The 24,331-nt window shown below is 47.8% G+C and overlaps 1 protein-coding gene across 7 annotated transcripts in view; it reads left to right on the top strand.

Moving 5' to 3' along the window:
- Positions 1 to 4,905: 4,905 nt before the first annotated feature.
- Positions 4,906 to 24,331, top strand: part of PLEKHM1 (pleckstrin homology and RUN domain containing M1) — a 53,877-nt gene continuing 34,451 nt past the window's right edge. For 4 of the 7 annotated variants that reach the window (XM_035303165.3, XM_035303164.3, XM_035303163.3 and 1 more), the window contains exons 1-5: positions 4,906 to 5,012; positions 10,059 to 10,147; positions 13,132 to 13,379; positions 15,895 to 16,521; positions 23,342 to 23,738. In XM_035303165.3, the coding sequence (XP_035159056.3) occupies positions 10,100 to 10,147; positions 13,132 to 13,379; positions 15,895 to 16,521; positions 23,342 to 23,738 (1,320 nt within the window). In that variant the 5' untranslated portion in view covers positions 4,906 to 5,012; positions 10,059 to 10,099. Of the gene's footprint in view, positions 5,013 to 10,058; positions 10,148 to 13,131; positions 13,424 to 15,894; positions 16,522 to 23,341; positions 23,739 to 24,331 lie in introns of all 7 variants that reach the window. The other 3 variants (XM_078373365.1, XM_078373364.1, XM_035303166.3) reach the window with 2 other exon arrangements.

Here is a 24,331-nt window from a genome sequence, read left to right as displayed (position 1 = left end):
TTCCAAAAACTATTCTCTTTTTCTTTTTTTAATGTTAAAAAGGGATTCTTTATGTGCTGCATGCAGCAAAGGGAGGGGAAATTAAGCAAGAAGAGAAGGGAGCCAAGAAATAAAGGCCCCAACCCAGGAAGCAGTTAAGCAAAGTTCCGGGATGACCACATGTGACAGGCTTAGGGGATAATTTGAGCACATGGAGGACAGAACTTGGAGAGGGCACTGTGGGCATGAGCCCCCCCCTGCTCTGCCAGAGCACTGGCAGAGAGCAAGGGCGTGATAATGGCAGATGGCACTGAAAGAAAAGGAGAGAGCATGAGGCACCCTTGGTGGAAGCAGTCATCATCAGAGTATTTTATTTTATATTTATTCTTTCTTTTTTTTTGAGACGGACTCTTACTCTGTTGCCCAGGCTGGAGTGCAGTGGCATCATCTCTGCTCACTGCAACCTCTGCCTCCCAGGATTAAGTCATGATCTGCCTCAGCCTCCTGAGTAGCTGGGATTATAGGCGAGCACCACCATGCCCAGCTAAATTTTGTATCTTTGATAGAAATAGGGTTTCACCACGTTGGCCAGGCTAGTTTCGAACTCCTGGCCCAGCTAATTTTGTATTTTTGTAGAAACAGCTCTGGCCATGTTGGCCAGGCTGGCCTTGAACTCCTGATGGCAAGCAATCCACCCACCTTGGCCTCCCAAACTTCTGGAATTACAGGCATGAGCCACTGTGTCTGGCCAGGATATCATCATATTTAATCTTCACATCAACTGACATTATCTCCAATTTACAGATGAGGAACTAAGGCTCAGAGAGTTTCTAGTACTTGCCTGAGGTCACACACTCTGGGCTCTCTGCTTGGGGCTGAGGCCCAAGGGACATTGTGACTTACTTCTCTTTCCTGAACATCAATAAAATTCAATTTAGAAATTTCTGTCTTCAGTGCTATCTTGAGGGGCCTGGGGGAAATGCTGACTGTGTGGCAGCTGTCTTAGCCCATACTCATTGGATTGCCCTGGGCCCCACACTGTTTTAAGGAAGGTCCAGCAAATAACATAGGGTAGAGCTGAGATTCAAATCTAAGCAGCCCTGGCTCTAAAACCCACTGAACAAAGCTGCCTCTCCAACTCGAATCAGAGAGAACTAGGTGAGAATCCTACCTCTAGCACTTACTAGTTGGCTGTGACCACCCCCAAGTTACTTAACCTCTTTTAAGCCTATTTTCTCATCCGTACAATGGGGATAATGGCAGCACCCACCTTTCCGGTGGTTGGTAAGGAATATAAGGTGAACACAGGTGCCTATTTGGGTTCTTCCATTTTCCATAAATGTTAATTCCCTTACCCCTCATCTCCTAGGTTAGTCCAGGAGGACAGACTTGAAGGTTAAAACAGAAAGTAACTGCCAAAAGGGATTATTTAGGGCAGAGATTCCCACTTTTTATTGTGCTTTAGGTCCATCAGTGGTGAGGGCAGGGACAGGAGAGGTGGGGTCAAGTCCAAATTGTTGGACTCCATCCTAGAGTGACTCTTTTGGGTTAGTGTGAGGCTTAGGAATCTGCATTTTGGGCCCATCCCCAGGGCATTCTGATGCCTGCAGTTCTCATGTCTGGCTTTGAATAACTCTGGGTAGTACTTTAAATCTAAGCTGACAGGCCAGTGGGGTGTGAACTGTCCTTGCAAACGTTTTGAGCCCTTCCTGCGCTGACCTCCAACTATGCCTTCACAGTTTGTCTTCAGCCCCCCTTCCATTCTGGCCCTCTCCCCTTACCCTTTCCTTTCCTTTTTTTTTTTTTTTTTTTTTTTAAGACGGGGTCTTGCTCTGTCTCTTAGGCTATAGTGCAAAGGCGCAATCTCGGCTCACTGAAACTTCCACCTTCTGGATTCAAGCAATTCTCCTGCCTCAGCTTCCAAAGTAGCTGGGATTACAGGCGCCCATCACTACACCCGAATAATTTTTGTCTTTTTAGTAGAGATGGGGTTTTACCATGTTAGGCTGGTCTCGAACTCCTCACCTCAGGTGATCCACCCACCTTGGCCTCCCAAAGTGCTGGGATTACAGGCATGAGTCACTGCGCCTGGCCACCCTTTCCTTTTTCACTTTCTTTTTTCTTCTTCTTTTTTTTTTTTTTTTGAGAAAGGATCTCACTCTGTTACCCAGGCTGGAGTGTAGTGGCATGATCTTGGCTCACTGCAACCTCTGCCCCCCTGGTTCAAGCAATTCTCCCAAGTAGCTGGGACTGCAGGCACATGCCACCATGCCTGGCTAATTTTAGTATTTTTAGTAGAGATGAGGTTTCACCATGTTGATTAGGCTGGCATCAAACTTCTGACATCAAGTGATCCGCCTGTCTCGGCCTCCCAAAGTGCTGGGATTAGAGGTGTAAACCACCACGCCCAGCCTCCTTTTTCACTTCCTGCCTTCCTCCCCACCTCTGGGTGCACCCTCCTCTGAACTCAACCTGCATTCCTTTCTGCTGGCCACTTACCAGCCAGTCCCTTCATCTGCAATGCGCTTTACTCACCTAGAAAGCTCACATCAAAAGTTGCCTCTTTCAGGATATCTCTCAAATTCTCCTCTCTGGTCCTTTGGCCCTTTGCAGGTACCCTTTTTCTTGTGCAAGTCACATGATAATGTGAGGGTTTTTTTGTTTTTTTTTTTTCCCTATCTGGAGCTTGCCTGGTGGACTCACGGTCCATTTGTGGAAATACGCATTTCCCTCTCCTCCACTTCCCCTCCATGATCCATGCTTCATGCAGCCTCTCCAAGGCATGCAGAACAAGCTAAGAAGAGGTAAATAAGCCTGCAGACGTCTCTTTTTTTTTGAGATGGAATCTTGCTCTGTTGCTCAGGCTAGAGTGCAATGGTATAATCTCAGCTGACTGCAACCTCTGCCTCCGGGTTGAAGCAATTCTCAGCCTCAGCCTCCCGAGAAGCTGGGATTACAGCATGTGCCACCATGTCTGGCTAATTTTTTGTATTTTTAGTAGAGATGGGGGTTTCACCATCTTGGCCAGGCTGATCTTGAACTCCTAACCTTGTGATCTGCCCACCTCGGCCTCCCAAAGTGCTGGGATTACAGGCATGAGTCACCCTGCCTAGCTGCCTGCAGACCTTACAAAGAAGTGAGGTGGCTTGGGAAGTAAGAGAAGACCAGGAGATAGGGGCTCCTAAAAAGCAGGCAAGAGATTACCGAGGGGTCCCCACAGCTCTAGCACATAGCAGCTCCACAAAAATGTGGTGGAATTACTGAGGGACATTATGTGCTTGATGGGGGACAGCAAATGCTTGTGAAGCCACCAAGAATCATGCTGTGCCAGTTGTGACCAGATATACTATCCTTTTGCCAAGGTAAAAGGACTTCCTTACTGAATCCCTTACTTCCCACTTTGTTTAAAACGAGTTTGACACCAAGAGAATAGTTTGTCTCTATGTCCTTATTTCTAGTCTTCCTGCTCAGCCGTGAGCTGTAATAAACACCCTCAGACCCATCTAGCCTAAAATTGAGGAGGGGAGGTTCTCACTCCTGGAGAGAGAATTACTGAAAGGGTGGTCCTCATACAGTCTGGGGTCATATCCCCAAGGGCTGGTTTTATATTTGAAAGCAGGCAGTGGGACTCTGACCTTTGCAGAGATAGGAGGGACACCCTCCTACCCAGAGAGGCCAAAAGAGCACAGGACGGCCAGGCCGAGGGCAGTGAAGCTTTCGTCCAAGAACTGGCCCGTTTCCCAGCCACCGCTGTGCCTATTTAGGACTCGTATGTAACAGTACTTCTCCTCACCCACATTCAGGACCCAGGCTCCCAACTGACCAAAGCCTGCAAGTGTAAGTGTCCAGAGTATGGGTCCCTGACAACATCCCCTGCCCTGCTCTTCACTAGCTGTGGTCACTACTTAGGACATTTTGTTCCAAGTTCATCTGAAAGAGAAATGTCACTTCTAGGATAGAAAGAAGACAGACAGGCCAGGCATGGTGGTTCACGCCAAAATCCCAGCACTTTGGGAGGCCAAGGCAGGAGCACTGCCTGAGGCCAGGAGTTGGAGACCAGGCTAGGCAACACTGTGAGAAACACTGTGAGATCCCTATCTCCCTGACACACACACACACACACACACACACACACACAGACACACACACACACTAGCTGAGCGTGGTGGTGCATGTCTGTAGTTCCAGCTACTTGAGGCTGAAGTGGGAGAACCCTTTAGCCTGTGAGGTCGAGGGTGTGGTGAGCCGTGATGGTGCCACTGCACTCCAGTCTGGGCGACAGAGACCCTGTCTCAAAAACAAAAACAGAAAGGAAGAGAGAAATTCTCTACATGGCTAGAAGAGAATAACCGGGCCCCTAAGCTTCGCGCCACGCGTGGCTAAAGGGAGAGTTAAACACAGGAGAGTGCCCAAGGGGACTTCAAGGCGTTCCCTTGGGATAAGGTGTGCTTAAAACAGCTATGTTTTTCCTGAAAGCGCAAGGCGGTGGCTCCGCCCCAAGGGCTGCACTGCTGCCCTCGGGCAGGCAAAGCTAGGACTGGCATTATTAGTCCCACTCACACATCGGAACTCTTCAACTGAGGGATGCGAAGTGACAGCCCCAATATTGCACAGATGGTGCTGAGGCCAAGCGAGGTCAGGTACCCAGAAGCCAGGATCTAGTCTGACGCAGACCTGCGGGAGGCAAGCGGTACGGAGGCGTTCCTCCTGGCACCGGTGCCTTCGCCTCTCTGCGCCCGGCCGGCGCCCCCGGGTCCGGAGCCTCCCAGACCAAGAATCTGCTCGGTGGTTCGGCTCCCACGGACTTCCGAGAGCAGCTGGCCCCGCCCCAGGACTCCTTCGGGCCCCGCGATTGGCAGCACGGGCCGAGGGCGGGGCTTGGGCGGGTCCGGAGCGCCGAGCGAGCGTGATGGCGTCAGGAGCCGCGGGCGCCGCTTCCTGTTGTCAGTGGCCGAGAGGCCGCATCCTCTGCTCCGAGGCTGAGGGGCTGCTGCAACCGGGAGCGCCCCCCGCCTCGCTCCCTTTTCTGTTTGGTGAGTTAGGGGGTCAAGAGGCGAGAAGGGCGGCGGAGGGGCGGCGGGGCCGAGGCGCGAATGGGCGGGTGGGCCTCCCGCTCCCCCCGCGATCCTCAGCCCTGGTTGCCCTGAGACTGCCCGGCTTCAGAGCCCTCAGCCCTGCCCAGCCCGCGCCCTCCCGGCTCCCACCCAGCCTTCCCCCCGCACCGCCGCTGCGCGCCCTTCCGCCCGGTCTGTTCCACCCCAAGCCCGCTCCCGCATCCCCTCACCAGCGGTCTTGCGTAAATGCAGCTTCACTAGTGACCCCACTTTACCCCAGTTCCAACCCCGATCTCGGCCACGTCCTTTCGCCTCTCCCTGACACACCTCGTCCTCTCTCCCGACCCCTCTGGTAACCCCGGTGCTCCGCGCTCACCTCCCCGAGACCCAGTATTCGGGTTTCCCCTTTTCTGGCTCAGCTTTCTTATCCCAGTCACCCGCATCACCTGTCCAGCTCCCCAAGATCTGCTGATCCCAAACACTCTACCTCTGCCCCTTCTCATCTAAGGCCCCTCCCCCAAAGTAGGTGCCCTGTTGAGCTCACCGCTTTCTTCTGGATAACTCTATCTCAGCCTTATTCCAAGTCTTAACTGTGTCTTCTCGTCTTAGTCTCCTAGCCCACTGTATACTTCCTTTCCGACTCTTGCCGTCCTGAGGACATCAATCCCTAAGTCTTTGCTAAACTGTCCTGAACTCTTGCTGCCTCCTTTCTTACCACCCTCACCCAATCTGGTTAAAAATGACATCTCCATGTCCTTTCACCCTCCCTGACTCCACCGCAGCTCTTCACCCCAACTCTGCGTCCATTCCTTTCCTCGACCCAACTCCCATTCAATCTGAGAACCTGGTGCAGAGTCTCCTGCCAACTCCACCAACAGCCTCAACAGCCAAATGTAGGTGCTCACTCAGACTGGCAGTTAGAGACTGAGCAGTGTGATTGGTGGGCCTAGGGCCTCAGGTGGTAAATGAGGTTGGAGGAGCAGTGGGCTCTCCCCAAATAGTGGATTGGGCCAGAAGGTTTTCCTAGCGTTTGGTCTCCTGTACCTGTCCGCAGCAACTGTGTTTCTGGCATTCATATTAAATGACTTGTGCTGGCTGCTGGAATGGTAGGTATCATTCAAACACCTGGAAGGTGAGAGATGGCCACTCACTCAGCTCACGTAGCATAGGATGATGGAAGTTATCACTTCCTTCTAGCTGCTGTTCTGGCCCTGGAGAGCCTCTGGGAGGTTTTTTAAGGGCCCTAAAGAACATTGTCTCTGCTGTGGTCACAGAACATTGTCCGTGTTCCTTTTTCTGGTGCTTGTAAGGGCCTCTCCCTGCCAGAGCTGATGGCAGATCAATCCTGATGCTGAATTCAGGGGACACGATGGATGCCAGAGGCAGTGTTACCTGTTGTGAAGAGTATAGGCGAGTAGGTCCTGGGGAGACTGAGGCCTAGGAGGTACAGAGGCTCTTGAATCGCCTTCTTTTCTTGCAAGTGCTGGCTCATTGACTTTTGGCCATTTGGATTCCATGAACACAGGGAACCACATTATCTCAGAGTAGCTGAGGCAGAAGAGTATCTCAGAGGCACCCAAGTCCCATGCTCAGCATTTATAGTTTCCTGAGGGCTTTTGGGGACACATTTTCTCTGAATCCTGAGGACCCAGCATGAGATGGGTGGGCCATTTGACCACAGTTTTAAAGGGTCCTAAAGAACATTGTCTCTGCTTGCCGTTTATAGTCTTACTCCTTTGAAAACGAAATGCTGTTTACCTTCAATGTCCTTCTATTCATATGCAGGTTATTTAAGTTGTTTTCAGCCTTATTGGCAGCTTGGCTTAATGGAAGGAGGTCCACAGTGGCCCCAGCACTTAAGAGTTACATACCCCAACTTCCCAGTGTGTGAAATGGAGATACTTGCCCTGTGCCTTGTTTTTATTTTATTAATTGGTTCATTCAACAGCTTATTTTTTGAGCACCAGTGTGTGCCAAGCACTGTTCTAGGTACAGTGGTGACTGGGTCAGGCAACTTTCCTGTTTTCATTCATTTAGAGTTTGGTCCTTGTTAGAATCCTCTGGGATATGGGACAAGAATATAGGGAAGATAGGTGTTATTGGATGGAAGGAAGGAGGGAGGAAAGAAAGATTCCCAGTGTTCACTGACTCCAGTTCTGCCCTCATCCACTAGCCCTGAGTCTGGGAATCACAAGCTACAAGTTTCTCACCCTTCATCTGGTATTTAATTGCTTCAAAGCTCCAACCCCCCACCATTCCATCCATCACAGAAATCCAGCTTTCCTCAGGTGGACAGAGTTGCTGTTTCCTCAGTCAGCACTCACATGCCTGAAGGATCAGCTGCCTTTCTGAATCAGAAGATAACTTTGTCATTCTTTTCCAATGGAAAAAACATGACTCATCAATTGGTACAGCAGCTGGGTGGCTTAAAGCCAGGCTGTGGCTCTGAACAGCCAGGTACACAATTCAGTGGTGAGAAGGCAGTGGGGAATGGCTGAGAAGTCCCTCAAGAGAAGAGGCTGCTGTTCACTGATAGTTGAGTGTTTTGAGAGTGGTGAAGCCAGGTTATCTTTCTTCTTTTAATGTAAGTCTCATCTAAGTAATTCTCTTTTTTTCTTCCTTGATATCTGTAGGAAGTGAAATTGGACATATAGAGAAGGCCAGGCAGTGTAATGAAGGAAACCAACTGGAACTGTTCCTTCCTGTGTTGAAACATTGAAGAAAGTATAGCTCTGAGGCTTTGGGAGCATTGGTAGGACCTGGGTTCGGCTGGTTGGGGCTATAAATCTGATCGGCAGAACTGTTTCTTGTTGGTTTTAGACCTTCTGTGATAAAATGGAGCTTCCAAGTACCTCTGAAGAGGAAGTTACAGCTTGCCTGAAATTCTCTGAGCCAAAGACCTGAGGCCGTTTAGTCCAGGGAAAGATGCAAGAGTTGGGATGAAGAAACCAGAGAGTTCTGTCCCTTACCTGAGGCTCATTGCTACTGAACCTCAGTTTTGCCCATGACCCATGACATAGTCCTGGGAGGTCCTGAGAACAGGTGCCCAGGGTGATTGGGTTACAGCTTGCTTTTATCCAAGGTACTGGCAGAAGTTACAGGCAAAGACATAAATTAGTACATGTAAGGTATACATTGATAGGGGCAAGGTAAGGTGAGTTAAAAGATTTCCTGATTGGCAATTGGTTGAAAGAGTTAAACTTTGCCTAAGGAGTTGAAGTCAACGGAGAGAAATGCTTGGAGTTAAGATAAGGTGGGTTGTGGAAGCCAAGGTGTAGATGAAGCCTTCAGGTAACAGGCTCCAGAGAAAATAGACAGTACGTGTATTTTATCAGACCCTAAAAGGTGTGGGACTCTTAGTTAAATCTCTCCTAGATCAGTAAAAGGCCTAGAAAGGTAAGGGAATCTCTGCAGGATATAAATTTTCCCCACAAGAGGTGGCTTTGCAGGGCCATTCCAAAATATGTCAAATACACATATTTGGGGGTAAAATACTTTGATTTCCTTTAGGGCCAGTTATCTCTCATGTGATGTTAGACCAGAGTCAGGTTGGAGTTGGTATCTTCATTGCTAAGGGTCTGTCCTGTGAGTCTTAGGATTCCAATGCTGGTCAGTTGTGTCTAAGCTCCAGAAGGGAGAGGCTATCATGAGGCATGGCCCATGCCCCACTTCCTGTCATGGCCTGAACTAAGTTTTTAAGTTTTTTCAAAATCCCTTTGGCCAAGAGGGAATCCATTCAGGCAGTTGGGGGATGTAGAATTTTATTTTTGGTTTACAGCACTGACTCAGGAATTGGGGTTATTCTAGGGCTGAGTTGGCTTCCTCCTGGGGGCTGGTGGTGGAGTCGGGCCACTTATCAGCCCTGGGACCTCAGGAACTTCCTTAACCTGGGTCAGTTGTCTTTCTGTATCTGTCAGGTGGAGATAATAAAACAGCACTTCTAGGGTGTTTAGGAGGGATATCAATTAGCAATATAAGTAAAGAGAGCCTTGGTTTTGTTAACTTCTTTGTGCCATTATTTTTTGAGAGCCCAGACAGCCATCCCTTTCCTGGTGTTCCCCTGATGCTCAGCCAGGCATTCGCTAGAGATTTGTTAAGATGTGAATGTGCCTGCCTAGCCTAGGTCTGCCCAAGTTGCTGGGATGGGGCCACCAGCCAGCAGCCCCCTCAGGCTCAGGCCAAAGTCCTCACCCCACCCCACCCATTCCCAGGGGAAATCCGGCAGCCCTGAGGGATTGAACCACTCACTGACTTCAGCTCTTCCTGCATATTCATTTGGACGTGGCATTCTTGGTCTGTAGATGTAGGTGGTCATATCCACTGGGATGACAGACACCAGGTATAGGTACTCATCAGGCCCTGTGACAGGCGTTTTACACATTCTCCATCTAAGAGGTCTGCGCATGCCTACCTGGTTAGTGGCAGATTGCAATGAGACCTCGTGGTTGTTGCGATTAGACGTGCCTCTGTATGCTACTCAAGCCAGACCCTTGAAGCCTAAAGGAGAAGAAGTGTAGCAAGGGAGCCCTTTCTTTTCAAAGCCATTCCAGTTGTACTTTTTACTGCTGAGCTGGCAGACATTGGACTGGGACAAGCGTGAGGGGTGGGGGCAGGGTGTTGCAGGACCCAGCCCCTGAATGTAACTTGTAAGCCCCTGCTTCCTGGTCCCAGTGGGTTCCTTCCGCCTTCAGCTGCATCCTCCGCTTTGAACCCACAGTTCTGTATCTGCATCAGCCTGTCGTTCCCTGCTTACAGGTTTCGATCCTACAGGGCCCTGGCTTTCCGGGCAGCATTTGATGTGAATTGCCTTTACCACTTACTTCTTGGGGTGGACCCACCTCTGGCACCCAGGACTCCTTGCCTCCCAAGGACTGAGCCCTCTGGGCTCTCCTTCCTTCAAATCCACTCTCAGTTTTTACTTTTGTGTTGAGTGAGAGGGGCTGACCTCCTACTGCTTGCTGGGAATGGACTCTGCCTGGTGGGGAGCTGGCTGCCCATTCATCTGGCTGCCATCTGTCTCTTCAGGTGTTATGTGATTCTCCGAGGGAGCAGTTCTGTGAGTGGAGATGCTCTCAGTGGTGGAGAATGGACTGGACCCCCGGGCTGCCATCCCGGTAGGTGGGCAAAAGAGGATTAAGGGTGGGGAAGGGCTGCAGGGGACAGTCATTTCTTTGGCTTGGCTCACTTCGAAATGAATAGGCACTGCCCTGCAAGAGAGGCCAGGTAGAGGAAAAAGTTACAACACAAGCAGGCTCTGAGGAGACCCTGTCCTTTCTAGATTACCTTATTGGTGGTAAGATGGGAATTTACAAAAAGCAGTGGGAATTTAAGATCAGTTACCTGAAGACCAAGGATTTCCATTCAGCCCTGTGCCCTTAGGCCATGATTTGGTCACAGGCTGGTCAGTGCATTGAATTAGGTGGGAAACAGATATTCCCAGGCACTAGTTTGTTGTTTCAGTAATGGGGGTAAGTTGGTTAACTTACATGTATCTGAACATTTACCGTGTTCTAGGATTTTCTAAATGTAATTATTTGTGATCAGTTCACCAGAGCCCCCTAGGACTGTCTCTTGGAGAACCCACTAGGATGGCTGTCATAAAAAGTCAGTAACTAGGTGCTGGCAACAATGTGGAGAGACTGGGACTCATATTGCTGGTGGGAAGGTAAAATAGTGCAGCCACTTCGGTTAACAGTTTGGCAGTTTCTCAATAAGTTAAACATAGGGTTACATATACAATTCCGCTCCCAGGTGTATACCCAAGAGAACTGGAAATATAAATCCACCCAAAAACTTGTACATGGATGTTCATAGCAGCATTGTTAATAATAGCAAAAGAGTAGAAACAACCCAGATGTCTATTAACTGAGGAATGAATGATAAAATGTGGTATATCTATGCAGTGGAGTATTATCTGGCAATAAAAAGGGATGAAGTACTGATACATGCTTGAAAATATTATACTTTTTGTATTTTTAGAAGAGTTGGGTTTCACCATGTTGGCCAGGCTGGTCTCGAACTCCTGACCTTAGGTGATCCACCTGCCTTGGCCTCCCAAAATGCTGGGATTACAGGTATGAGCCACTGTGCCCAGCCATAAAGTCTTCTAAAATTAGATAGTAGTGATGGTTGCATAATTGTGTAAATGTACTAGAAGCAATTGAACTATGTACTTTAAATGGGTGCATCTTATGGTATATGAATTATATCTCATTAAAGCTGTTACTTTTTAAAAATTTAACTTTTCAAAGATTATTAACATTTATTTTGGCTGAAATCAAAATAAAAGATTAAAATATATATCCATAATCCTATCACTCAACAATTCAAATCAGTTTTTCTTCAATTCCTTCCAGTCCTTTTCCAAACACTTAGTGATTTTCACATACTTATAATTATGCTCGATTTTTACTCTATATTTCCAGAAGACTTCAATATACATTTTGTGGTGTATTCATTTAACAAACATTTATCGAGTATTTCTACGTGCCAGGCACAGTGCCAAATGTTGACACAAGGATGAATAAAACACTGGTCTTAGTGCCACACTCAGCTCTTTTATATACATATTTATGTTTTTTTCTTTTTTTTTTTTTGAGACAGAGTCTCTGCCGCCCAGGCTGTAGTGCAGTGGCATGATCTTGGCTCACTACAACCTCTGCCTCCTGGGTTCAAGCGATTCTCCTGCCTCAGCCTCCTAAGTAGCTGAGATTACAGGCACTCACCATCACACCCAGCTAATTTTTGCCTTTTTAGTAGAGACCGGTTTCATCATGTTTGCCAGGCTGATCCCCAAGTGTTGGGATTACAGGCATGAGCCACCATGCCCGGCCTCTTATAATTTATCTAGTAGGTCTTCTGGTTTTCAAGGGAGACCACTTCCCTGAAAATAAAAGGTAGTCCTGCCCTCAGGAGCAATATTTATAGTGCTATAGATCAGAAAGTATTATTTCTACTTTAATAAATGAGGAAATTGAGGCTCAGAGAGGTTAAGTGAAATGTCTGAGGAGGCCCATCTAGTTACTGATGGCTAGGACTGAGCCTAGTCCTGTGGCTTCCAGGCCTAGGATCTTTCTTTTCTTTCCCCCCTCTTTTCTTTCTTTCTCTCTCTCTCTTTTTTTTTTTTTTTTAATACAAAGTCTTACTCTGTCGCCCAAGCTCGAGTCAGTAGCGAGATCTTGGCTCACTTCCTGGATTCAAACATTTCTCCTGCTTCAGCCTCCCCAGTAGCTGGTATGATAGGCTCGCACTACCATGCCTTGCTAATTTTTTTGTGTTTTTCAGTAGAGATGGGGTTTCATTATGTTGACCAGGCTGGTCTTGAACTCCTGACCTTGTGATCCACCTGCCTCGGCCTCCCAAAGTGCTGGTATTGCAGGTGTGAGCCACCACGCTCGGCCTTTTTGGCCTTTTCTTTCTTTTTTTGAGACAAAGTCTTGCTATGTTGCCCAGGCTGGAGTACAGTGGTGTGATCACAGCTCACTGCAGCCTTGAACTCCTGGGCTCAAGCAATTCTCCTGCCTCTAGGGTCCCAAAGTGCTAGGATTACAGGCTTGAGCCACCACACCCAGCCTAGGATCTTTCTTCATGTAAACCAGGCTCCTGATCTCCTCATGTTTTTATTGCTGTGGGGGTAGGGGGAAGGGATTGTTTTTGTTTTCCTCTTAGCTTATGGATTCTCTACAGAAACTTGTTTCGGTAAAAGCTGGGAAGCCCCACCCTTGTCCTAGATGGGTTTACCCAAGCTCCTGTTGCTGCAGCTATGATGGGGCTAAATTGAAATGCAAGATTATGTGGCTCTAAGTTCACGTAAGTTTGGTCTAAAAATCAAAAGGGTCTACACTGAAGGATATGTAAAACAACAATAACAATAATTATCTCTGGGCAGTGTGTGTGATTTTCCTTTTCTTCTCTATGCTTTGTCTCTCTTTGCTATAGTTAACAATGTGCTGATTTTGCAGAAGGAATCTACATACCTACCTATAGATGTGTGTGCATGTCGTTGCACGTGTATTTGGCAACAGGCAAAGAATTACACTCTAGGGAATCTCCATAGGATTTTCTGCTAAAGACCTGTGTTCTGTTTGGCGTTGCCTAGGTCATCAAGAAGAAGCTGGTGGGATCCGTGAAGGCCTTGCAGAAGCAGTATGTGTCCCTGGACACAGTGGTCACTAGTGAAGACGGAGATGCCAATACCATGTGCAGTGCCCTGGAGGCTGTTTTTATCCATGGCCTGCACGCCAAGCACATCCGAGCTGAGGCCGGAGGAAAAAGGAAGAAAAGTGCCCACCAGAAGCCTCTGCCCCAGCCTGTCTTCTGGCCCCTCCTGAAAGCTGTCACCCACAAGTGAGATTAGCTGGAGAAGTTTTGCTTTGGGGAGGATCAGCAGAGTATGGGACACTTGGCTTTTCCTCCCCAGCTATTCAGGAAGCCAACAGAGATGCCCTGTGTTGTAGCATAGAGATAGGGTGAGGTAGGGTTGAAAGTGTCTTCTAGAAAGGTTTATCTCTAGACCAAGCTTCCCAGCCAGTGTGCCAGCAGATCTGGAGACCCTCAGCACTCAGGCAAGAGCCTGTGGCTGCTTTGAGCCCTGGGACTGGTCGCCTTGAGCAGGAACAGACTTTTTGCCACGCTGGGGCAGAGTTATGTAGTTACAACAGAGGTTGTGTGGCCTGCAAAGCCTAAAGTATTTACTGTCTGGTCCTTTACAGAAAACATTTGCTGACCCTGCCTTAGATTGTTTGAACATCTGAGTTGTAAATCTTATTTCTTAAGGAGGTATGGGGTTATTTTTATTAAAGATGGGAATCAGGAAGGAGCATATGAATATTCACCCTGAGACACTTATCTCTGGCCTCTGTCTGGGCTTTTGAGCGAGTAGCTGGCACTGTGCCTCTAAGGACCACTAAATGCCACCTTGAGCCCAAAGAAGCCTTGTCAGTCTCTGATCTTCCTTTCCACGCCGACTGCCACTGCCCCATCTCAGGTTCCTCTTCTTTCCTGGGTAACAGTGGCTTTCTAGTTGTCCCCTTATCTCACTCTGTCTTTCCTTGAGTCTGTCATCTGGTCAACATTTACTGAGCTGAAGCTCCTGGAGCTTACTCACTGAGCGTAGTAGAGTGCGGGCTATATTCCTATGGGGTGATAGAAACGCGCAAGGGACTGTGGTAGCTCAGAGGAGGGGCATGTACATCAGACTGAGGCATTCCAGGACTGAGTTTGGTACACTTGGGGTCTGATCTCATGCAGAACATCTACCCTGCAGTCTGCATGACTGTGGTCAAGTCACTTTTTTTTTGAGACAGAGTTTTGTTCTTGTTGCCCAGGCCAGAGTGCAATGGCGAGATCTTGGCTCATTACAACCTCCGCCTCCCAGGTTCAGGCAATTCTCCTGCCTCAGCCTCCGGAGTAGCTGGGATTACAGGCATGCGCCACCACGCCCAGCTAATTTTGTATTTTTAATAGAGAAGAGGTTTCTCCATGTTAGTCAGGCTGGTCTCAAACTCCCGACCTCAGGTGACCCGCCTGCCTTGGCCTCCCAAAGTGCTGGGATTACAGGTGTGAGCCACTGCGCCTGGCCAGTCAAACCAGTCAAGTCACTTTTCTAAATAAAAATCTGTAGCCCCAGGCCCCCAGATACTAGCCTAGAGTCTGATTCACTAGGTTTGGGCTCCAGAATTTGTATCCTGCTCAAGTTTCCCTGGTGGATGGCCTGGGTGTGGGCCCATTCCCCTGTGTTGCCTTACTGGTTTGGTATTCAAGACCCTCTCTTTCCTGGCCTTGCAATCAAATCACCCACTCTTCCTCCACGTGCTGTCATGGGAGATCTCCCTAATCCTCTTACAGGGTTGTTGATACCCTACCCTTTATGCCTTTTTTCATCAGTCTTTTATGCCTGAGGGTAGGGACCATGTCTTTATCCTGAATCTTCACGGCTCCAAGGACGTTGCACTTAGGGAGCTCTGACAGCATGCCTTGGATGAGCAGATGATGTCCGAGGCCCAGGGATAGCTGGAATGAACATGGAAATTATCTTTCACAATTCCAGTCTCAAAAGGTTGGGGGTTATAGTTTAATATTTCTATATTTCCTTTAAAACCAGATATATATACACATTTCTTTTTTTTTTTTTTGAGATGGAATCTCACTCTGTCACCCAGGCTGGAATGCAATAATGCAATATCAGGTCACTGCCACTTCCACCTCCCGGGTTAAAGTGATTCTTCTGCCTCAGCCTTCTGAGTAGCTGGGATTACAGGCATGTGCCACCGCCATGCCTGGCAAATTGTTTTTGTATTTTTAGTAGAGACAGGATTTCACCTTGTTGTTCCGGCTGGTCTTGAACTGCTGACCTTGTGATCCGCCTGTCTTGGCCTCCCAAAGTGCTGGGATTACAGGTGTGAGCCACCACACCCGGCTTTTTTTTTTTTTTTTTTTTTTTTGAGACAAGATCTCACTCCATTGCCTAGGCTGGAGTGTAGTGGTGCAATCTCAGCTCATTGCAACCTCTGCTTCCCAGGCTCAAGCTATCCTCCCACCTCACCCTCCTCAGTAGCTGGGACTACATGTGCAAGCCACCACATCTGGCTGTTTTGTTGTTGTTGTTGAGATGGAGTTTTGTCCTATTGCCCAGGCTGGTCTCGAACTCCTGAGCTCAAGTGATTCTCCTGCCTTGACGTCCCAAAGTGCTGGGATTACAGGTGTGAGCCACCACATTTGGCCTAAAACACTATGATCCAAGAATTCTTCATGCCTGTATCTATTTGCAGTGGTTATTCCTCGTTCCTGCTAACCAGGGGATAAAAGCACATCTACGTGATTTGGGGTAGTTGCTTGAAACACATCTGTTCTCCCTTTGCAGACACATCATCTCAGAGTTGGAGCACCTGACGTTTGTCAACACAGACGTGGGCCGCTGCCGGGCATGGCTACGGCTGGCCCTGAACGACGGCCTGATGGAGTGCTACCTGAAGCTGCTGCTGCAGGAGCAGGCCCGCTTGTGCGAGTACTACCAGCCCACCGCCCTGCTCCGGGACGCCGAGGAGGGCGAGTTCCTCCTGAGCTTCCTGCAGGGCCTCACGTCCTTGTCCTTTGAACTCTCCTACAAGTCTGCCATCTTAAATGAGTGGACGCTTACCCCACTGGCCCTGTCTGGGCTTTGCCCGCTTTCTGAGCTGGACCCTCTCTCTACCTCCTGTGCAGAACTACAGAGGAAGGAGTCTCTGGATTCCATTTCCCATTCCTCGGGCTCTGAGGACATTGAAGTCCAGCACTCGGGTCATAAGATCCGGAGGAACCAGAAGCTCACTGCCTCCTCCCTCAGCCTGGACATGGCCAGTTCATCCCAGCTGTCCTGCAGCCTGAACTCTGATAGCTGCTTACTCCAAGAGAATGGCTCCAAGAGTCCAGACCGTTTCGAGGAGCCCATGTTCTACGACTCAGACCTGGGCACAGCAAACGCTGAGGACTCAGACCGGTCTCTGCAAGAGTGAGTACCCTACCCCTACTCCTTCCTACCCTCTCTCCTCCCTCCCTTCTTTCTTTCCTCTCTTCCTCTTTTTTTTCCTGTAGCCTGTGATTGTCTGTCACTGAACTCTAGTAGTAATTCAAGAAAGCCAAGGGAGACATCGCCTTCTCCAGGAATTGGAGTCACTGGGAGCATGCAACACAGGCATAATGGAGAGAGTGGACTTAGAACACTCTCCAGGTTTGGGCTCCAGCTCTGCCTGGGTGACTTGTAGCAAGTTACTTGGCTGAGTGCAGTGGCTCACACCTGAAATCCGAACACTTGGGAGGCTAAGGCAGGAGGATTGCTTGAGCCCAGGAGTTCGAGGCCAGCCTGGGCAATGTAGCAAGATTCCATCTCTAAATGTAGAAATAATAATAAATTAAAACAAAAACAACAAAAAAGCAAGTTACTTAGTCACTACAAGGCACAGTGTAAAATACTGTTGTCTTCTCCTAGAAGGAAAGGAAGGAAACTAGTAGGTCAGAGCATACTTAAAACTTCCAACAAATAGCTGAAACATAATGCATGAGTGTGACTTCACAGAAGACCTTGGGGACACAGGGCCTGAGTGCTGCATGCAGGAGGTGGTGGACAGGTGGGGACAGACAGGTGTGTGGAAGAGTACATGGGGCAGATGAACTTGGCTGGAGAGGGAACTGGGGCAGAACCTTCTTCACACAGCCTTCTAAAATTTTTTTGCATAGATAATCCATTTTTATATAGTTAATACAAATCTAAAATATGTATAGTAAAAGCCCTTCCCATCCTGTTCTCCCTCTACCCTGTTCTTTCCTCCCACTCCTACAACCATAATGATGAATTTCCTATATATTCTTCCAAATTTCTAAATGCATCTACAACAAATACCAGTATAAAGATTTAAAAATTTTCTTCCTTATTTATTGCTTTCTCCCCTACAAAGGCAGTATCTACATACTGTTCTATATCTTATTTTAGAGAGATCTTTTCTTTTTTTTTTTTTTGAGATGGAGTTTCACTCTTGTTACCCAGACTGGAGTGCAATGGCACGATCTTGGCTCACCGCAACCTCCGCCTTCTGGGTTCAAGCAATTCTCCTGCCTCAGCTCCCAAGTAGCTGGGACTACAGGCACGCACCACCATGCCCAGCTAATTTTTGTATTTTTAGTAGAGACGGGGTTTCATCTTGTTGACCAGGATGCTCTCGATCTCTTGACCTCGAGATCCACCCGCCTCAGCCTCCCAAAGTGCTGGGATTATAGGCGTGAGCCACCTCGCCCGGCCGAGAGATCTTTTCATATCAGAGTTTCTTCATTCTTTTATTTTTTATTTTTGCTTTTATTTTTTATAGAAACGGAGGTCTCACTATGTTGCCCAGGCTGGTCTTGAACTCCTGGGCTCAAGAGATCCTCCTGCCTCGGGCTCCCAAAGTGGTGGGATTACAGGTGTGAGACACCCTGCCCAGCCTCATTTTTTTTTTTTTCTATTGCATATTGTTCCAGTCTATGAATGTACCTTAGTTTACTTAATCAGGCCAGTATTTAATGGGTGCTGGGGTCTTTGTTTTCATAAATAACCTTGTGTATGCGGTCATTTAGTTCTGTGTAGGTATCTCTGTTCAGTAAACTTCCAGAAGCAAAACTGCTGAGCAAAAGGATAGATTAATATGGAATGTTCCCAGATAATGGCTACTTATACACCACCAGGAATGTCCTTGTGTCTCAGCCTTGCCAACTGATGGTATTAGCAAACTTTTGGATATTTGTTCATCTGATAGGTGGAAAATGGGAACTTTTTATTAAAAGCCTCCTTCAGTTGGTACATGTTCCATCAGGCTGTGTTTGGGATGACCTTCTTTCCACTCTTCCTGCGGTCTCGCCTTGGTTCAGGTCCCTCCAGGGTTCTCACCCAGCATAGGAGGAGTACCAGCATTGGGTGGTGTAATGGACTGGGCTTGGAGCAGACCTAGTTTCAAGTCCTGTTCCACCACTTACAAGCCTAGGAAGGTCAGGCACATTGCCAACTCTTTCTGGGGCTCTGTTTCCTCATCTGTAAAATGGAGATTCCCTCATGGGGCTGTTTGAGAATCAAATCAGATGCCTGTTAGTGAATGACACATAGGAGATTGTCTGTTAAGCCCAGAAATGGCTTCTGAGCACATTAGGTGGAGTTTTCAAATGTTAAATGGAGAGATTTAGATAGAATATATTGGGGAGGAATAGTCTCTGCCTCCGGTGACCACTGGGACTGTGGCGTGACAGGCCTACAGTGTGACCCAGGCACAGGGCATGACTTAGGCTCACTCACCTGTCTTAGCCCTTCCTGTGTGTCTGCCTCCTCTGCAGACCAGCCAGCCATCCCCTTGTCATGTGTCTTGCCTTTGTCTCATGTGTCTTGTGATTGGAAAATTCCAGCTTAAGGTCACTGAATCAGTAACCATCCTCTCTGCACGGGAAGTGTTGTCCCGGCTATTATTGGGAAATTGGAGGGAAAAGGGTCAGGATGTATAGACGCATACCAGACAGTGGCATGAGGAACTGGCAAACGTAAGACACACAGAGGCACAAACACACAACCAGCACCAGCATTCATCAAGCTGGGCCTTGAAGTTAGTCCTTGAGCATCCAGAGACCAGCATTTCTTGAAGTATATATTTCAAGGGTAAACTGTTCTCACCGACATTTAGAGTTCATTAAAGTTTTTACATTATTTAAATATTTGTAACTTTAAATTAGACATAAATTCCTTGTGCCTATCATTACACGTATAAAATCAAAACATCCACAAATTAAATGTAAAGAAAGTATAAAAGACACAGCATTCAAAATGAAATTTATTAATATAAAGTGGTTCTGTTTAGCAGAAACCAAATTGCAGTTAGCCTAGTGAATAGAGGATTGACTGTCCTGAATAGCTTCTTCCGTGCAGATTGGATCTGTGTTATAATAATCACTGAGTGGTGTAGGTATAGTCTAGAGGGTCTAAGTACTTAGTTTTAAGTACTTAGAATGGTCCCTGGTGCATAGGGATCAATAGTGCTCAATTGGTGGTATTGTTGTATTTTATTGTGTTCTTATTTAATTTTATTTATTTATTTATTTGAGATGAAGTCTTGCTGTCACCCTGGCCAGAGTGCAGTGGCGTGATCTCCGCTCACTGCAACCTCTGCCTCCTGGGTTCAAGTGATTCTCCTCCCTCAGCCTCCGAAGTAGCTGGGATTACAGGTGCCCAATACCACACACAGCTAATTTTTGTACTTACAGAGAAAGGGTTTTACTAATGTTGGCCAGGTGAACTCCTGACCTCAGGTGATCTGCCCATCTCTGCCTCCCAAAGTGCTGGGATTACAGGCTCATGCCTGTAATGAGCCACTGCACCCAGGCTGGGTAGACATACAGTTTTTTGTTTTTTGTTTTTGAGACAGAGTCTCGCTCTATTGCCCAGGCTGGAGTGCAGTGGTGCGATCTTGGCTCACTGCAACTTCCACCTCCCAGATTCAAGCAATTCTCTGCCTCAGCCTCCTGAGTAGCTGGGATTACAGGTGCCCGTCACCATGCCCAGCTAATTTTTTGCATTTTTAGTAGAGACAGGATTTCACCATGTTGATCAGGCTGTTCTCGAATTCCTGACCTCGTGATCTGTCCACCTCAGCTTCCCAAAGTGCTAGGATTACAGGCATCTCACGCCCCACCATATGTTTTTAATTCTCTTAGTTATATACCTAAGGGTGGAATTGCTGGGTCACATGTACTTCTATGTTTAACTTTTTGAGGAACTACCAAATTGTTTTCTGTAGTAGTTATGTCATTTTACATTCTCACCACTAATATATACAAGTTACAGTTTTTCTACATCTTTGCCAACCCTTGTTATTTTCTGTCTTTTTTATTGTAACCATCCCAGTGGGTATAAAGTAGTATTTCATTGTAATTTTGATTTGTATTTCTCTTTGACTAATGATACTGAGTATCTTTTCATGTGCTTATCGAACATTTGAATATCTTCTTTGGAGAAATGTGTGTTCAGATCCTTTGCCCATTTAAAAATTTGGTTATGGCCGGGCGTGGTGGCTCACGCCTGTGATCCAAGCACTTTGGAGGCCAAGGCGGGCGGATCACCTGAGGTTGGGAGTTCAAGACCAGCCTGACCAACATGGTGAAACCCCGTCTTTTAAAAAAATAAATAAATAAGAATTTTAAAATTTGGTTATTTATCTTTTTATTGTTGATTTGTAAGAGTTCTGTATGTATTCTGGATAATAGGCCCTTCTATATAATTTAAAAATATTTCCCCCGATTCTGTGAGTTGTTTTTTTGTTTTTCGTTTTGTTTTTTACCTTCTTGATAGTATCCTTTAAAACACAAACATTTTTTATTTTTGTTTTTTGAGACAGAGTCTTACTCTGTTGCCAGGCTGGAGTGCAGTGGCGCAATCTCGGCTCACTGCAGTCTCTCCCTCCCGGGTTCAAGTGATCCTCCTGCCTCAGCCCCCCAAGTAGCTGGGATTACAGGTGTGTGCCACCACACCTAGCTAATTTTAGTATTTTTAGTAGAGGTGGGGTTTCACCATGTTGGCCAAGCTGGTCTCAAACTCTTGGCCTCAGGTGATCCACCCGTCTTGGCCTCCCAAACTGCTGGGATAACATTTATTTATTTATTTATTTATTTAGACAGAGTCTTACAGTGTCACCCAAGCTGGAGTGCAGTGGTATGATCTTAGCTCACTGTAACCTCCGTGTCTTGGGTTCAAGCAATTCTTCTGCCTCATCTCCCAAGTAGCTGGGACTACAGGTGCCCGCCACTACGCCCGTCTAATTTTTTTGGTATTTTTAGTAGAGACAGGGTTTCACTACATTGGTCTGGCTGGTGTTGAACTCCTGACCTCGTGATCCACCCGCCTCGGCCTCCCAAAATGCTGGGATTATAGGCATGAGCCACCGTGACTGGCCAATTTATTTTTTATTGCTTGCTTATGGTGTGGATCTCACATCTAAGAAACCATTGCCTAATCCAAAGACATGAAATTTATACCTCTCTTTCCTTCTAAAAGCTTTAAGGTTTTAGCTCTTACATTTAGGTCTTTAATCCATTTTGAGCTAATTTTTGTATATAATATGAGATAGCAGTCTAGCTTTTTTATTTTGCATGTGACCCACTCACTTATCTCAGCACCATTGTTGAAAAGGCTATTCTCTCCCCATTAAAATATGTTGGTGTCTATGTTGAAAATCAGTTACTTTTTATTTTTTTTTGTAAACAGAGTCTCCCTCTGTCACCCAGGCTGGAGTGCAGTGGTGTGATCTTGGCTCACTGCAACTTCCATCTCCCAGATTCAAGCAGTTCTCTGCCTCAGCCTCCTGAGTAGCTGGAATTACAGGCGCCCATCACCATGCCTGGCTACTTTTTGTATTTTTAGTAGAGACAGGATTTCACCATCTTGGCCAGGCTAGTCTTGAACTCCTGACCTTGTGATCCACCCACCTCTACCTCCCAAAATGCTGGGATTACAAACGTGAGCCACCAAGCCTGGCCAAAATCAGTTACTTATACATGTATGGATTGGCCACCTATTCTTGACTATAATGTCTTGAAATGTTGTTTGGGGTTAAGATGGTATAGGTAAGAGCAGAGCTCACTGGGAAGAAAATCAGGTAAGCAACTTGGATTCTAAAATCCTCATTTCCATAAGCCCAAATTAAGGGGAGCTTCATGTGTCTTCTGGACCCAGTCCAAGCCATAAGGGCAGATGCATGCAGGCTTTTGGGCCTCAGACAGCCTGTGACCGTCTGAACCTGCATTTGCTCAGACTGATTTTCATTCGCTCAGGCAGCCTGTGGCCATCTGAACCTGCATTTGCCCATGACGAGCTCCACTGGTTTTATAAGCAGAAGAGATAGCAAACAGGTTTATTTTCAAAATGGAGCTTGGCTCCTCAGAAGCCTCAGGAGAGGGAGGAGCAGTTGCTAGTCAGTGCACATTCCAGAAGGCCCAGAGCATGTTTCTGTGCGGTGTTTATGTATGAGTGTGTGTGTGCACGCACAGGTACCAAGGCAGTAACATTTGCTCCCTGTGGCCCCAGGAAGCACCACGGAGGAGACAGGGAGTGGCAGTCCCACCATGGAGAGTGAGCAGGAGCACTTGTGTATAGTCATATCCACCCTCACACACCTGCTGTACACTGAGCTCCAGCAGCAGTTTCTGGGGATGTGAGGCTTTGCTGTCTCCACACCCAGTCCAGCTCTGAGGGAACCAGCCCTTGCGCCTCCCCCAGCTCTGCTTCCCAGTGCCTGCCCAGGAACAAAGGATAACCTCTCTTAGGAAACCTGTTAGCCCTCACTTCTCCTAGTCCCTGCTCCAGGGCACAGAGTCCTGGCACCTCAGCTCCCTGTGCTGCGGAGGAGGCCTGTTCTGAGACTCTCTGTCCCCGGAGGCTCTGCTGCAGACTGTGTTTGGGGAAAGGATGGCCCACACAACCGTGTGTTTGGCTGAGCAAGCTCTCCAGGCCCACAGCTAGCCTACTCAGAATGCCAGTAAGTCCCCATTCACACCAAATCCTTTTTGTCTGCTGTGGGAGCTTCTTCACCTGATATCCTGGGCTCCACAAATCACCTGTCCACCCAGTTGCCTAAATCCTGGCCAGGAAGAAAGTGGTGGGAGTGTCAGAGGAGGACTGTGTGAGGGCAGTGCAGTGGGTAATTAAGAGGGTGTGGGTTGTTTTAAATCATAAAACAGCAGTTTTACCTTCTTCCCTCTACCTTGATAGCCTTGGGCATCATTACAGACAACCTGTCACACAAGTTTCTTTGTTTAAAAACTTCTAGGGTATTGTTGGAATTCAGCAAAGCCCAGGTAAACTCTGTGCCAACCAATGGACTGAGCCAAGAAATGGAGATCCCCACACCACAGGCCACTCTCTGCCTCCGTGGCCTCAACACCAGCACACATGCGCACTGTGAGGCACCTGCAGAGCCCCTTCCTGCCCAGGCAGCCTCTGGAACTCAAGATGATGTCCACCCACAGGAGCTGCATCCCCAGTCACCCAGCACCCTGGACTTACAGCAGCTGGGCACTGCTCAAGCTGCCCCTGCAGATAGCACCACAGGCCAGCAGCCTTCTAGTACTGTCAGCAAGACAGTGGGCCCAGGGAATGGCTGGCAGAAGGCCCCGGCACATGATGGAGCTGGACCGAAGCTGGTAGTTTCCTCACCCACCAGTCCGGTGAGTGGTGCAAGCCATTCCGGGGGCGGTCTTGGGAAATGTCAGCTGACGCAGGGTTTCCCCAGCTAGTGACCCCAAGTGGTCTCTGCCTTCTCCCTGTTAGCTTTCCTCTCCCTGTGTGGTGATAGTGTTAATAGCATCGTGATGGTGGGGCTCATGTTTCTTGGCGTGTGAGCTGTAGATGTAAGCCAGGCACTGTCCTGATCACTTCCCGTTTGTATCTCTTGTCATTTTCATGTTACTCTGTGAAGTTCATTCTCATCTGACCACTCACCAGCATAAGACCTTGGGCAAGCCACTTCAGCTCTCTGAACCTTCATTTCCTCCTTAGTACTCGTTATTATTAATTTTTTTTTTTTTTTTCAGATGAAGTCTTACTCTGTTGCCCAGGCTAGAGTGCAGTGGCACAATCACTGCTCACTTCCACCTTCACCTCCCGGGTTCAAGTGATTCTCCTGCCTCAGCCTCCTGAGTAGCTGGGATTACAGGTGCCCACCACCATGCCCAGCTAATTTTTGCATTTTTAGTAGAGATGGGGTTTCACCATGTTGACCAGGCTGGTCTCAATCCACTTGCCTCGGCCTCCCAAAGTG

The sequence above is a fragment of the Callithrix jacchus genome, chromosome 5 (assembly GCF_049354715.1).
Source record: "Callithrix jacchus isolate 240 chromosome 5, calJac240_pri, whole genome shotgun sequence".
NCBI classification, from domain to species: Eukaryota; Metazoa; Chordata; class Mammalia; order Primates; family Cebidae; genus Callithrix; species Callithrix jacchus.
The sequence above is the reverse complement of the archived record's forward strand: the minus strand, read 5'-3'. Positions and strand labels throughout refer to the sequence as shown.